The following is a 16557-nucleotide window of genomic DNA, read 5'->3' as shown; positions in this document are numbered from 1 at the left end:
ATTTCAATTCATTCAACTGTGGACATTTATGTCTTGGATTTTTATTATGCATGAATCTGTCACATTAAGCTTGACTGGAAACACAACTTTATTATCCACGAATTATTTCCCGCCTCTTAACGTTTACGAGGATTCGGAAATAGCTTTGTTATATTTGAAAACACGAAATTTATTTCCAAACATAAATTCAACTAATAACCGACTGGAGATAGATGTAATTCCGTCATTAAATAATGTAAATAAACAAAAAACGTTTATATGTATTTTGGAAGAAGGATGTTATGAAATTGAAGATATTAACAACAAAATTAAGAAAGAGTTATATCACTTCAATAATGAATGGAGAACACAGCTAACATTCAACGTATCTATTGATCACGTCGATTTTAGAACATACATTAAATGCAATGGAAGACTAAAGTTAAATGTTCCAAACAGTATAGCATCTGTTTTTGGATTTGAAAAGAGGACCTATGGACCATTACATGAAGATCTTCGCTCGAGAAAAGCTGCTAATTTAAACACAATTAACTCTATAAAAGTAATGTGTAATATAGCACATGGGTCATTCAACAACCAACTTCAAAGTCATTCAATATATGAGTTTTTCCCTAGTGGAAGAACTGGATCGAAAGTAGTTCAGTCACCACTAAATTTGATATATTACAGATTAAACAAAACAGACATTAATTCAATAAGTTTGCAGTTAGTTGATCAAAACAATAATCCGATCGATAACTTTAATGAGACATTGACAGTTGTTCTGCATATTAAACGCCACGAGCTTCATTATTAAATTTATATCTCAGATATTAGGATGTACGAGTCAGTCACTTTAAGTTTAACCGGGGACAAAACCATATTATCTGCAAATTATTTTCCGCCTATAAACCTTTACGAAGACTCAGAAATTGCTTTGTTATGTTTGCAGACATTTAATTCATTCCCGAATATCAACAAAGATAATAATAAACTTGCTATAGAAGTAGGTGATCATAATAATAATAATAATGATCGTATGTGGTGTTATATTAAACTGGAAGAGGGATGTTATGAAATTAAAGATATTAAGCATCGCGTTAAGGAACAAATAAATATTTATAATAATCAATTCAAAACTCAGTTAACATGTGAGATTTCGGTTGATCCTAACGATTTCAGATCAAATATAAAATGTAATGGAATACTACACTTTGAGATTGCACATAGCATAGCACCTGTATTGGGTTTTGAAAAACGAGAATATAAGCCAGATTATGAAAGACTCTTATCTACTCATAGATCGGAAAAACCTATGAATTTAAACACAATTAATTCTATAAAAATAATGTGTAATATAGCTCAAGGATCATTCAGCAACCATCTTCAAAGTCATTCGATTTATGAGTTTTTCCCTAGTGAAACGCTAGGATCGAAAGTAGTACAGTCACCGCCAAATTTAATATATTACAAATTGAATAAAACAAATATTGATACGATAACCGTTCAGTTAGTTGATCAAGATCATAAGCCAATTAACAATTTTGGTGAGACATTGACAATTGTGTTACATATTAAACGTTACGGCTCTTGAGATGGGATTAAAATTCAATATAAACCCACTACTTCGGATCAATGCAACTAGTCATAAGAATAAAGTGCTGCCAGCAACATCAAATAAAATTAAAAAATTAACGGTGAAAAATAAAAAAATTTTGCAAGCTCTGGGTTATCAATTAAAGCAGAATGCCTGAAAGTGATATTTTGGATATAACTTCACAGTATGAGTTGGATTCTAAAATTACGAAAATTGAATATCATTCATACACACCATATTCAACATCATTTAATAATAATGATGAAATACGTATATCAATACAGCAAACAGATGTCTATCCATATCTACACGAAAGCTTTATTTTTTTTGGAAGGGCTAATTGATGATGCTACCAAAGTGAAACTTACTAATAACGGTTACTCTTACCTCTTTGAGCAAATACGATTGGAAATCAATGGGATAGAAGTAGATAGCACACGTGTTCTTGGAATCACTAGCTCGTTGAAAGGTTACCTATCCGGTACGCCAGACAACTACAATTGCTATGAAAATGCTGGCTGGAATTTTAAAAACGCAACGCAATCGGAAAATGACAAAGGCGAATTTAGTGCTTGCATTCCATTGAAATATTGGTTAGGTTTGTTTGAAGACTATAAAAAAATATTGGTGAATTCTAGATTGGAATTAATATTAACGCGAAGTCATAGCGATTTAAATGCATTAAGTTTAAAAAGTGGTATAACTGCTGCTACATCCAAAGTTACTTTAAACAAAATAGTATGGAAGGTTCCGCATATCACTGTTGACGACGGAGAAAGGTTGAAATTATTGAAACTTGTAGAAAAAGAAAAAAGTCTGTTTATTCCTTTTAGATCTTTTGAAACTTTTGAATATCCTGAATTAGGAACCACCAAAAAAGTTGTATGGAATTTGAAAACTGCCTCGAAATTAGAAAAACCGCGATTTATAATAATCGGATTACAAAAAGGACGTAAAAATACGTTTACAAAACATTGTAGTATATTTGACCATTGTAATTTAACAAACGTTAGAGTATATCTTAATTCTATAGCATATCCATATGATAATTTGAATTTAGATTTTTCAAAAAATAATTTTACCTTATTATATGATATGTATACATCGTTTCAAGAATCGTATTATGAAAAAAGTATACGGAACCCTATATTGAGTCCATCTACTTTTCTTGCAAATGCTCCAATTATAGTCATTGATACTTCGAAGCAGAACGATTCAGCCACAGCCTCAGCAGTAGATGTTCAATTAGAAATTGAAGCATCAGAATCCCTTACAGGTGTAACTGCTTATTGTTTATTAATTTATGATCGTATTGTAGAATATGTACCTTTTACTAGAGAAGTAAGAAAACTTGTGTAATTTTATTTATAATAATAATAAAAGTATATTAAATAATTTATGTTCTTTACTTGAAATAATTATTTTAGTTTACAATTAATTTTGGTAAAAAAAAAAAAAATTTGGTTTGTACACAGTAAATACTTTAATGTGAGGGGTTACCATAGGTGAACAATATATGTGTTACACGGAAAATCTGAGTTAACATAAAATTTTGTCTAAAAAATATTGAGATTTTTTCGTTACACGGTAGACATATGTAGAAATGTTCCCTTGACCTAATGAAATCTCCCTGTAAAAAAGGTGCTCAGAACATACATTAGGGTTTTTGAGAATTTGTGTTACACGGTGGAGCATGTAGAAATGCCCCCTTGAACTAATGAAATCTCCCTGTAAAAAAGGTGCTCAGAACATACATACTACTGACTCTTTATGCTTCTGTACGTTTCTTTCCACCCTGGGTGATTTGCTACTTCGTGGTCGTGGAACCTTTGTAGCATAATCGGAGCCTTGTCTACCGGGACGACCACCCCCTCTTCTCCATGCGCGATGGATCGGGGGTGACGGTGCAACACACTGTCCCGAATGACGTACAATTTCCGGAGACGACCGAACCTTGCACCGTCTCCGGAGAGTTTAGCAACTATCTCCCGTATGTTCGGGTCGTTCTGTTGCCACTCTCGGACATCTTGCAACGTTACGTTTCCGTCGTCCTTCTTCGGTTGGATTGCTCCACACTGGGTGACACCCACACCGGATCCTCCGGACACGCCGGACAGATCACCGAAGACTCCGGAAATTTCTCCGGACACTCCAGGCCGAATCACATGGGGGTCGTGGATATAATTCTCCAGCGCCCCTTCGTCCACGGTATCCGGTCCCGCCGGACAACGGGATAGCGCGTCGGCTGCTTCATTTTCTACTCCGGGCACGTGCCGGATTTCAAAATCAAAAGCCCCGAGTTGTAACGCCCATCGCGTTAGTTTACTTTTGGTACAGCGAGCCTGCTGTAACCATCGGAGTGCCGCGTTATCGGTAAATAGCATAAACTTACCGGACTCAAGATACGGCCTGAACCTGTCAACCGCCCAAACTATGGCTAGACATTCACGTTCGACTGCTGAGTATCTTCCCTGAGCTGGATTCAGTTTCTTACTGGCGTAGGAAATGATTTTCCTGTCACCACTCTCCCCCCGCTGGAAAAGCACGGCACCAACTCCGACCTCGCTTGCGTCGGTCTGAAGATTGAATGGCTTACCCGGAAGAGGAGGACAGAGCCGTGGTGCGGACACCAAAGACTCCTTCAACTTCCGGAACGCCTCTTGCTCAATTTCTGACCAACGCCATTTGGTCCCTTTGGCCAACAGACTCGTGAGCGGTGCTGTGATTTTGGCGTAGTGCGGCACGAACTGGCTGTACCAACCACAAAGTGGAGTGTGAAGGATGGAATAAAAAAGGACAAGCAACAAAAAAATTAAGATCAGCTCATTCATACATAAGTCCACAACCTGGTTTTGAATTGATTGATTTTAACAGGAAAGCGTTCATAAAACCCATATTTTTTTTTAAAAATGGAAATAGTATGATGCGACCTATTTATGTACCCAATTTTGGGAAAATGATTTTGAATAACACGTGCTCTGTGGATTCTATTTTATCAATTTTAGCTTCATCAGCTGCTGACAGTTTGGAATTTAGAAATTATGTTCAAAGTGTACCATCAACCAACTTGACTGCTACAATTATTAAAAAAATGTCCTGTGAAAGTGATAATAAAAAAATATATCATGACCGTTTACTATTATTGTTACAGTTTTTTTCAGATAAAGTAGAATGTTTAATTGGTGGCTTAAAAACAATAAATATAACGGCCACTGTGGCATCTATAGTTGACAAAATAATGGCAGACATGCCATCATTTATAACCACAAGTGAATGTACTAATAATTTTTGCTCTAATCAACGATATGATTACAACTCAATAAAGCTTTCTGTAAATAAATACAATGAAGAGTATTCAATCCAGAATGAACTAGATGATTACACTAAAGACAATGAAAAAGAATGTACATACTGTGGATGTTTGAGAAATTCGAAGTCGAGACCAACCACACACATATTAATTGAAACTAATTATGTACCTTTAGGTAAATAATATTATTAATTATATTTTAACCATAAAATAAAATAAATTATGATAATTTTCTTTTTGTAGGATTAGAAGCATCAACGAGTACCGGAAACATTGAACATGTACAAATGGATTTGATAAAACAAAACTTTGCACGATCAAATCTAATAAAACTAGATGATATTGAAAAGTTGTTAAAGGTAAATAACGAAATATACCATCTTAGAGGTGTAATCAATTTTTTCGGTGGAGAGAGAAGTGGTCTTCGTTCTAGTATTGGACATTACACAGCTAGCACACTAAGAGAAAGTGGTCATTTGGAAACATACGATGACACGAAGCTCAAAGCCAAACCGACAAAAACATCAGTTAAAACAGATGTAGAATTTTTAGTTTATACTTTATAATCATTTAAGTACAAAATTATTTATAAAATAAATGTATTTTCAAATTGCAAACTTTCATTAATAGGTAATTAAGAAAGAATGTCACTGTTTTATTAATTTATTAAACATTTTTATTTTAAATAAATTTTATATTGAATAACTTATGAAGTTAAATAAATGGGAATGTTAACTATTTATTAATTGTTGGTTAAAATTAATAATATAGACAACCCTATGTACAAATGAAATAACAATCGTTGGTACCGTTTTGGAGTCTCTAAGTCCAATGTACAAAAAGTGGGGTGCTGGTGTAACGTCACATTAACACCACCGCGGAAAAAATGGTTTTAGGGGCATTTGGGGAGGTGTACAAATGTTTGTATCAGGATTACAAATGTGTACAAATGAAATAACAATCGTTGGTACCGTTTTGGAGTCCCTAAGTCCAATGTACAAAAAGTGAGGTGCTGGTGTAACGTTACATTAGCACCACCGCGGAAAAAATGGTTTTTGGGGCATTTGGGGAGGTGTACAAATGTTTGTATCAGGATTACAAATGTGTAGAAATGAAATAACAAACGTTGGTACCGTTTTGGAGTCCCTAAGTCCAATGTACAAAAGGTGGGGTGCTGGTGTAACGTTACATTAGCACCACCTCGGAAAAAATGGTTTTTGGGGCATTTGGGGAGGTGTACAAATATTTGTATCAGGATTACAAATGTGTACAAATGAAATAACAATCGTTGGTATATTTTTTGTTTGGAATTTTGAATATGGTGGTGCTAATGTAACGGACCTGTATGGTGTACCATAATAATGTGTTTCGAGAATGTCTGCGTGTTGATTCCAAAATACACATAATTTATCACTGGTCTAAAAGTATTATTATTTATTGGACATCAACCATATGAACATGAAGTAAAAATGTAATATCATGATTTTCATGTAAGTTGTTCGAAGAAATAATATCACCATCACAATCAGAATTCTGTATAAAAAATGAAATTAGTAGTAAAAATGTTCTGTTAAGCAGATAAAATATTCGTAAATATAATATATTTAAGAAAATGAGAAATCATCCTCACTACATTAATACCAACTCACTTTAAATTGCTTTATTTTTAATTAAATAAACAATTAAAATAAGAAAATTATAAGAAATGTAAACAATGGCCTATGTTATAATGCTTCCAAAAATATAACGACTTACATGACAAACACTACAAAAGTACCTATTTTCGAATACGGACAAAAAATGGTAATCGTCGTTTTGCTGTAAGCCCGTAAGACCATTTTTTTGTCGTCATTTAGACCTAAGGTCACTTAATCGTTGAAATATAAAGTTAAAAATTTAAGAGACCTAATTCTAGTACTGAAAATAAGTCTCGTCCTTTAAAAGTTGTTTTATCTAATACCATTGAAGTTTTCACTTAACTGCGTTCACAAGCAAAATACAGAGTTCTCCAAACTGGTCTAATATTCGTCTGGCTTCCGATCGAACAACGATGCAACGTGATCCTATGAATAATTTACGTGAACAATTACAGAAACGAAGAGATAATGGTGAAAATGATCTAATTATTAAATACAGTAAAGCCGTAAAGGCATTCAAATATAATTAATAAAAATAAATTTTTTTTAAATAAATCCCAGTCAGTTCTTAATATTTATTATCAGAATGCACGAAGTCTTAATAACAAAATCTCTAGTTTAAAACGACTAATACCGAATTCAATACACGATATATTTATTTTCACCGAAACATGGCTTACTGATAGCATTTCTACATCTGAACTGGATTTTCATGGATATGAAGACGTTTACAGATATGACAGAAACTCTCACAAACCAGTTCTCTATTTAAAGGTTGGGTCATCACACGGCTACGACGGTGGTACGGTGGTGTCCGCGGTTAGCCGGTCTTGATTTGGTGCGACGTGTCGTCGGGGATTGTAGGTAGAAAAAAAAGAAAAAGCGATATGCTTAAATCAGCCTGACGGCTATAAATATATTCACGTCAGACAATAAACAAAATCACAAAATAGAGAACAGAGCACGGAATCGACCCGAGGTGGTGGTCTATCGTTGACGGTCGGATCGCAAAAAGTGAAGTGATCGGCGGCGGCCGGTACTCGTCCGTGCGACTTGTCTACCCGTCCCGCCTCCAGCCATGTGCCTTTTGAGGCAAGGTGGCAGAGTCGACGGTGTCGTCGCCCGTGGTGGTGGTTGACAAAGTCTAGACCTAGTCGCAACGGTGCCTAAAATTATTATTATATCACCTACACATTGTACTTGTACTACACAGCATAAACATATTAATAATAATAACCACGGTTGTAGAAATTTCCGAACAAAAGTCCACGAATAAAATCTTTACAAATATTGTATAATAATGGTATAATATCAATTAAGATTGAGATCATACGCAGTATACCCATATGATATTGAAAAAAATCTCGAGATTATACGGCGTATATATAGTATACCCTATGGGAACACCTCTAATTGTATATCATATAACATAATGTTATATACAAACATTATAAATATTACGAATTATTAAAGCAGAAGATTCTATGGGCATTTGAATTATAGGGCTGTTTAGCTCAGACGTCGAAATAGGTTCAATTTCACAATTCGGTTGGGACTGTGAAATACAGGTATACAAATACAAAATTACAATAATTCAAATAAATGTTGGTTTATAATAATAGTATAAGTGTCAGTAATTGGTACAAACCGTTGAAGCAGAAGGAACTTTAATGGTATGCTTCATGTTTTTTAATTCAATAATGTATACCATAATTTAGTAGATTTTTTATTTCAACTTGTAAAAAAGAATTTATATTAGATCCCACATAATCAGTGATTTCACCAAGTGGTATCCTGTACTTCGGAGATGACTCGAGTTCTCTTAAATATAATATCGTCTATATAATAACTTCAAATATTAAAAAACCAATAATTAATTGTGCCCATATTATAAAATATTAAGTGTCAGATTCATATTGTAAAATATAATATTTTTAATTTTCATCGGCTTTATGAATTCACCGACAACCGTTTATGGTCATAGACTCACAGTCCATATATATATATATATATATATTATACACGATAATGCGATTCATAAGTATAACACCTACTTTACTTTCCGTTAAACTCGATTCTTCATGCTTCTTAGTTTCCTCCAGATGTTCGTCGTCGTTTATTTTCAACATTGATAACGTGATTGTTAATCCACTAATCTAAATAATATTATCAATTGACAATTATTGTCGATGATTGAATGTTTTTTTATTTGTTATATAAATAGAATATATTATATAGATACACCTTCATTCTATCATTGAAAATGTATAGTATCATTTAGAACAGCGGTTCCCAACCTGAGCGGCTGGGCGTAATTACCCCCTAAGGGGTAAAACACAATTTTTTAGGGGTAAAATTTAAACTATTTATTTGTATTTTAAGTACTTATTATCCATTTACACATGTGTATTATGACTGTAAATGAAATTGTAATAATATATATTTTGTTTTTTTTTTTTCTCAATACTTTTTTTTTGGGTCGGGGGGTATTTGTTAATATCCAACCTGACTTATGGTTATGAGTAATAGTCTCAAAAAGGTTGGGAACCGCTGGCTTAGAACAATGTTTTGCAAATGAAATTTACAAAGCTAATAAATCATGATACGGCACAAACAACAACACATAAAACCGCCGTTCTCACGGCCACCAATTTAATGCACATATCAAGATAGAATCATACGAGCAACCGTACATACGGATAAGAACTAGGTGATTCTTCACAAGTATGCTCAACGATTTTGACGAGCGAAAATTACATCAACGGAGCACAATAGATCATAGGATCGATGTCATATTCACTCGTCATAACAAAACTCTCCGCCAATGAAAACAGCAACAACAGCAAAAACTGGTATATATAAGGGTGCATTTTACTGATCGATACCCAGTACTAACTTTAAAACCATTCAATCATCTATTCAGTCCCAGTCCAGACTTATGTTCTACAAAAATTCCTTCTCAGATCATGATCATATCCGCCTTCTAGGTAAATCTCACTCCCCCCCAACTACCAAAAAACAACTTAAACCTTACCCGCTAACTTGGACTAACCATTAATAAAACTTCCCTAAACTCTCCACCCACTAGTAGAGGCGAAAGCCTGGTATAGTAAACGGCATAGCCCCAATGCAAAGCATGCAATGCAAGTCGATACCCAGTACTCCTTCAACCTTCAAGACATCAAGAACTTATCAAACAAGATTCATTGCTGTCCACAAGAAGGAAAAGGAGAACGACCGACAACGAAGCCGAAGCCAAAACACGTTGCAATGCATTAAGAAGCGAATCGGACACGACTAGCCAGAGTCCAGACCCGCGAACGGCGACGATCTTTGAAGTCAACGCCGAACACCGCATTATTAAAATAGCCCGTTTCCGGGCTGAAAACACAGACGCAGCTTACGAGCCGAGCAAGAAACTTGCGGAAACCTCAAGGCTCGTCGAGCATTACAGTCAGCGCCGTTAACAACACCAATAGAACGAGCAACGTAACGTCGAGAACCAAGAACGCTGAGAAGACAGATAATCACAGCCACCGAAGAATCGACAGCCACCATCCGGCTCACCAACAGATCATCACCCGCAACTCAATCCGTAAAGTTGCCTGTTACCTAAAACGGCCCTTTTAAGGGCCGATAACAAACGTGTACTGTCCCCCTAGGCCACGCTTCCCGTCCGGAGCTATAGATCGGCGCCACTTATTCAAGCGGGCTGATCAACCTTATTGGTGTAGGAGCGCGAGCCGTCCACTCCCCTTATATTGTATATAAATATTTCCTTATCATAGAAATAAACTAGCAGATGATACCATAAAGGCATTTGTACACTTTATTTGAAGTGACGGATGTTCGCTTCCGGTGACTCCATTACAATCAAGATGAAGAAAAGCTCTTTCTAAAAATGACGACTGCCGACTCCTAATTGAGCGGATATATTTAATTGAATTATTACGGGGATCGTTGGCAGACAGTTATTTTAGCCAAAACATTATTGATTAACCTATGGTTTATATAATATACGTCAATACTTTTTAAAATTGATTTGAATTCGTAATTCGTTATTATTTCTATTTGAGATCGTTCAGTCACCTTTTTCTAATTTCATAGCCTCCTTCTCAAGAACAACAAACTATACATTTAGCTTGAATATTTTGAAATTTCAAAATTTTCAAAGATGATTACTCAGAATTGAGATTAGAATTCTTAAAATATGCGGGTTGACCGGCTTAAATAGACATTATAACAAATTTGGATCAGTTTTCTGAAACCATATAATATTATTATACCGGAAGATGAACAAAAGTCAAAATAAAGTACATAAAATTGAGCAAATTATAAAATTGTTGATCAATCACGCGCTCAACGCCAAGGCGGTGACTTGTGCAACGCCTCGCCATTTCTTTTGCACACACCGACACACTATAATGATAATTTACGGTTCAGTCTTTGGTGTTTACACATCACGTACAAAACCACATATGCATGCAATTAGAAAATTTTCTATTAAACTCCTTAAAAATTGCCTGCTACTGATCACCTGTCCACTTGTTATACAGTATTTGTGAATTATATGAAGCACGTATTATTAGTCATAAATAATTTGTAAGAGATACAACAATAAAACAGCGGGGTTTTTTAATTTTTATATAATATATGTATATCTTGGCACAATACATGAATAACAATATTAATAATGCGTACCTACTGGGTCATTGAATGGCATTCCATCTTCTTCTACACATGCTTGTGATTTCATGTTACAATAAGACGATGCTGTTGTAGCCATAGTATAATAATAATTATTATAAATCGTTCACTCTTTAATGAACGATAAGTTGATAAGTTATAAGTTGTGACAATATCTAAATATGTGTAATGGAGTGTACAAAATAATAATAGAATACTATATATTATATTTCATAGTAACGTATAATATATAATTATACATAAATTCCAACGTTTTTCGTTAAAATCGTATCTAATTTGCAAAGTTGGCTGGACTGTTGAAAACCTTTGAATCACTGAGAGTTCAAATTGTTGAGTAAAATAAGTAACGATGAAGCAAAAAAATTCTAATTACTGAGAGTTAAGAAAAATATTTTGTTTTTTTTTTTAGTTTTGTACAAAGTTATTAATTATTTAAACAAATCAGGTAGTACATATTAGATTTATTTACTATTTTTAAATTGTAAATTAAATTATACACCTAATATTCACTACGTAAATTAACTTATTATAGTAAAATATTATTATTTTTTGAAGAAATCTGTAATGATTTTCTACTTCATCGAATTTAGTTTTATATTTTCATAATTTTTTTTTAATTTGGTGAATATATATAGTTCCAATTACCGAGCGTTGACGGTTTCGACGTGAGGCCACTTCGCCGTTAAAAAAAATTAACTCATAAGTCATAACAAAGAATAAACTTGTAAATATTTTATAATAATAATTGATTGTATTGATATATTTTAATCATTATAAGTATTTACATATAAAATTAATAATAATAATTTTATAAATATGTTTACAATACACATTTTTCAATATTCAATATTATAGTAAAAAATATTTAATTTTCGTCAATAATTTATAATAGTAATAATAATAATAATAAATACTTAAAAATAAATAATTTTAAGCATTATTATAAGATATCTGCATAACATACGTCAATATTTAATTATAATAAAAAGATCATTTCAAAGATATATTCTGAGGAATTTCTCGCAAAAATGATGTTAAACTAAGGTTATTGTAGTTACTCACAATTTTAATTAATCTTTTATAAATTTTTTTTTATTTTTATTTTTTATTTTTGGTGGACTTCTCGATCCCCGCTTCCAACTGTGCGTAGTATGTATCACGGCCAGATTGGATTTTACGTAGACTTGAAATAAACGAACACAATGTTGGATGGCTGACACCCATTTCGGTATTTAATCTGAAGAATATTATTGTAACGTGGTCGGGGATGATCCGTTAAATATAAGATAATATTCAGGGAAGAAACTATAGTTCTTTTGAATATATTGTCACCGTAGCTCGGGAGCATGAATGGTATTAGGATCTTAATATTACAAATAAATAACGATTGGTCAAGATTATTATTAATACAAACAGATTTATTATTACTTACGGTTTACGAACAAAGTTACGAAGAATGTGGAATTGTACGGAGTTCAAGTGAGCGTGATGGTAATCGCGGAGAACTAAACTTCTCCTACATATTCTTATTTGGCCGTAGCCTTACAATAATATTTATATTACGGAACAGAAGGGGCTTAATACATATTCAGCATAATATTATTTATGTTATGTATATGATATACATATATGTATATTGTATATAGTATATAGGTTTCTATATCATGTTAATATAATATTCACATATTGTATGTAACAATCGTTGCATTATGATTAAAAATATATTTTTGTGATTGTAATTAATTGTTAATTTTTTTTAATTATCTTCGGTTGGCAGAATCGGCATAATTATTTGTATGATCTTGACCAACGATTACACTCGATCGTGAACATTCCATAACGACAGTGGGAAAAGTGCTGTTCTACGTCCATTTTTTGATCTATTTTTGGGCCAATGTAGTTATCCTCAAACCAATCAAAAAGATCTTGTAACTCGTCTGGTAAATAATCTGCTAGCTCTTCTACAGCTGTATCGATGTCTTCAATTTTCACAAAAGCTAATGCAGTTATCATTTTAACGGAGAGAGCAAAATCTGCATTACTATTATAATTTGAAATCAAACCTAAAGTCGTGTAGACGGGGACGAGGTGGCCGAGTGGTCTAACGTGTCAGCTGTGGCTCAGCCGGACCGGGTTCGATCCTCGACCATCAGGCGGCATTTTTCTCCGGGCAAGTCATGGTGTCCGGAGAACAAGTGCCGCCATCCCCCCACTCCGGGGCATGGCAGAAACCTACGGGTGAATAGAAATTCTGCCAAACAGGCGTCCCAACTAGGCCTTCGGGCCTACTCCTGGACATAGCGCCATACGAAAAAAAAAAAAAAAAAACTACACATAAAAATGTCAATCGGAAATTTTTCGAAGATGATACAAACATCCATTGATTTGAGCGATTAGCGCCTTATACAATATTATAATATAATCTGGCGATTTGCGCCCGCACAAAATATAATATAAACCGGCGATTTGCACCGAACAATATAATAAAAGCTATTGCGATTCGCGCCGACAAAACAATATGATACGAGTAGGTATTATAATATAACAATATTATTATAATATACGTGGCGATTCGCGCGCACAATATTAATATATTTTTTTGACGACGATTAGCGTACGTAATAAAATAATATAGGATCTTCCTCGTAGGCACTACGGAACGGACTGATTGACTGGGCGGCCGTGTTAAGTAATGATAATCGCGCAGCCGGTGCGGTGGCGGCGATTATCTACATATTATATAATAAAATTCACAATCACATAATTGATACAAAAATATACAATACAAAAATAACAAAGATTATATTATGACTGTTTGTGTGTGTGTGTGTGTGTGTCGGTCGGCGGCGAGATATTCATGTACGCTTTACATAGGTACCAAATTATATTATATCTTGGCGTCGACAAATAGATTAACCATTAGGTTAAATTTAACCTAACCTACTATTGATGTAGATTCTAGCGTTTGTTGTGATTGAATTTTAATTTTAGTCACAGCAACTTCTGCTTCAACTGCCGCGGTATCTGAGTGCTCATTGATTCATTTTAACACGGTAGAATCGTTTACATTTGTGTGAACTTGAGATTTACAGATGTTTCTTTTCCTACAACGCCAAAACGTTTTTTCCCGTCTGTACTAAACGAACGAATACAAACATAAAACCTACTATTATAATATGTTCGTGTATAAAACCATCATTATCTATACAAAAACGTTACGCCGACGAATAGTTTCTACGCCTGCCATTTTGGTACTGGCGAGCAAATATAATAAATTCCATAATAAACTACACAGTACACTGTCCACTAAGAAATATCTGTTGGCTTTTATTTTATTACTATCTTAATTCTACCTATTTTCGTTTATCGCTAAACGCGATAATAAGTTATGATAAACTTCATACTAACAAACTCTAAACATATCTAAACCTTCAGATATCGGAACATGATAAACTATTTAGACATCGATAAAAGATTATTAGGTATTGTTAAATATTATTTACGAAAAAATTGACGCTCAACATTTTTTTAACGACAAAGTGGCCTTACGTCGAAACGGCGACGGCGAAATGGTTTTACGGCGAAGTGGCGACGGCGATTTGTCCGTGTTCGGTTGTAACTTAGCCAACTTACGTCTTAGATCTTATAAGTAACTTCAACAAAAATTGATTTTCCGCACATACTATTCTTTATCTAAACAATTCAGTCTCCCAATAAGCAAAAAAAAAACGTAATATGAGGTCCGCAAAAACCAGAATTCGATTTCGATACATTCAACAGAAATGTAGTAAGCATAGTCATAAAAATCCACTCGTTAAAAACTAATTATCCCTCACAATTCCAGACAAGGGCGTATTTAGATATATATTTTTTTTTTGGTGGGGGGGTTAGGAGTTTGGAGGGGTATTTCCTCAAACTGAAATTCCCAATTCAGCCTATATGAGTTAGACAATTTATATCTCATAGGACATAATAAGCAAACTTCATAAACAATTCCTGAATTTCGGGGGAGGCTGAAGCCCCCTCAGCCACCCCCATAAATATGCTAAATATGCCCCTGATTCCATATGTCTCTCCAAAGAGTCTAAAACGTAAATGGTTCAGAGATTTATAACGACACAAAAATAAAGTTAAGTAAAATAAAAATACCCAAAATTATAAAATCAAATTGACACTTAAAACTTTAATAAATAACTCGCGTGTTATTATTGCCTTCTCGACTTACATGGTAATTATTATAGTACTTAAATACTTATAATATTTCTACGATAAAGATTGTATAATTTATCTAAAATAAAAATAACTATTTTACAGCCGTTTCCTAATTCAGGCATCATAACAGAAAGATATAATTTCAAATTACATAAATTCAACATTCAACTACACATGTTGAGTAAAGGCAATATAGACACTAATATGCATGGTGACTGTATAAAAATATTATGAGATTATGTCACTAAGTGATCTTTAAACATTGGAAATCGGTCCTTTTTCAAAGAAATCTTTCATCTAACTTTTAAGTATATCAGTAATATAATATCAACAAAAACGGGTAACGATGAGGCAAGTACCTATCGTAGTACAGTAGAACTCTGATTATCCGGACTAATGAATAATGTCAAGGGTGGTCCAGATAACCAAATACCGGATGATTGACGTATGATATATCAAAAGTTATAAAATTGTATGAATATATTATTGTGTGTGTTCGCGCGCTCATCGCCGTGCTCCGCCGTAATCACCGTGCTCGCAAAAAGTACTGGTTTATTATTAAATGTCCACCACCACCCGACACACACATCATTATATTATTATATCACTTATTATTATACTCTTAATTACGTAAGATGCAGATTAGGCCGCTAACGAGTCGGTCTGCAAGATTAGCACGGCCGCTGGAATCGGCAGTTCGTTTGCCGCAACGAAACCATTAGTATCGTTACGTGCGCTGATCGCCGTTCGATTCTTATATTGTTTATGGTGGGCGCGAATCGCCAGTTTTATACATTATTGTGAGCGCAAATCGCCACAGTTCTTAGGTTAGGTCTTTTTTGTTCGTCGTAGTCGCGAATCGCCACATCGTGTTTAACACAAATTGTCATTATTATTATTATTGTTAGTAGTCGCAAAGCGCTGCGAGCCTTATTATTATTAAAATAGTTTTTTTTTTGTTTTATATATTATTCATATTATATCAGAGTTGTTCATTATACCATTTTTTTGTGATTTTTACATTATTATTATAGCTACAGGACCAGCTGGCCAGTCTGCGCTCCGCAATATTTGTAAATTTTAAATTATTATTATATTATTTATATTATTGCTCA

The 16557-nt window shown here is 33.9% G+C and overlaps 2 protein-coding genes across 2 annotated transcripts; both read left to right on the top strand.

The window, feature by feature from the left end:
• Positions 1–46: 46 nt before the first annotated feature.
• LOC149055521 (uncharacterized) lies at positions 47–796 on the top strand. The gene has a single exon (XM_089227489.1). The coding sequence runs from the start codon at positions 47–49 to the stop codon at positions 794–796; it is 750 nt and encodes a 249-aa protein (XP_089083615.1).
• A 21-nt stretch (positions 797–817) lies between these two features.
• LOC149055520 (uncharacterized) lies at positions 818–1573 on the top strand. The gene has a single exon (XM_089225559.1). It carries the CDS (start codon positions 818–820, stop codon positions 1571–1573), a length of 756 nt encoding a protein of 251 aa, XP_089081685.1.
• Positions 1574–16557: the final 14984 nt, after the last annotated feature.

The sequence above is a fragment of the Diuraphis noxia genome, unplaced genomic scaffold (genome assembly GCF_037042655.1).
Source record: "Diuraphis noxia isolate RWA-SAM2 unplaced genomic scaffold, SU_Dnox_SAM2 contig0004, whole genome shotgun sequence".
In the NCBI taxonomy this organism is placed as follows: Eukaryota; Metazoa; Arthropoda; class Insecta; order Hemiptera; family Aphididae; genus Diuraphis; species Diuraphis noxia.
The sequence above is the reverse complement of the archived record's forward strand: the minus strand, read 5'-3'. Positions and strand labels throughout refer to the sequence as shown.

What these genes read in the sequence shown, in the direction of transcription:
- LOC149055521 (XM_089227489.1), top strand. Translation starts at nt 47, where the DNA reads ATGCATGAATCTGTCACATTAAGCTTGACTGGAAACACAACTTTATTA.
- LOC149055520 (XM_089225559.1), top strand. Translation starts at nt 818, where the DNA reads ATGTACGAGTCAGTCACTTTAAGTTTAACCGGGGACAAAACCATATTA.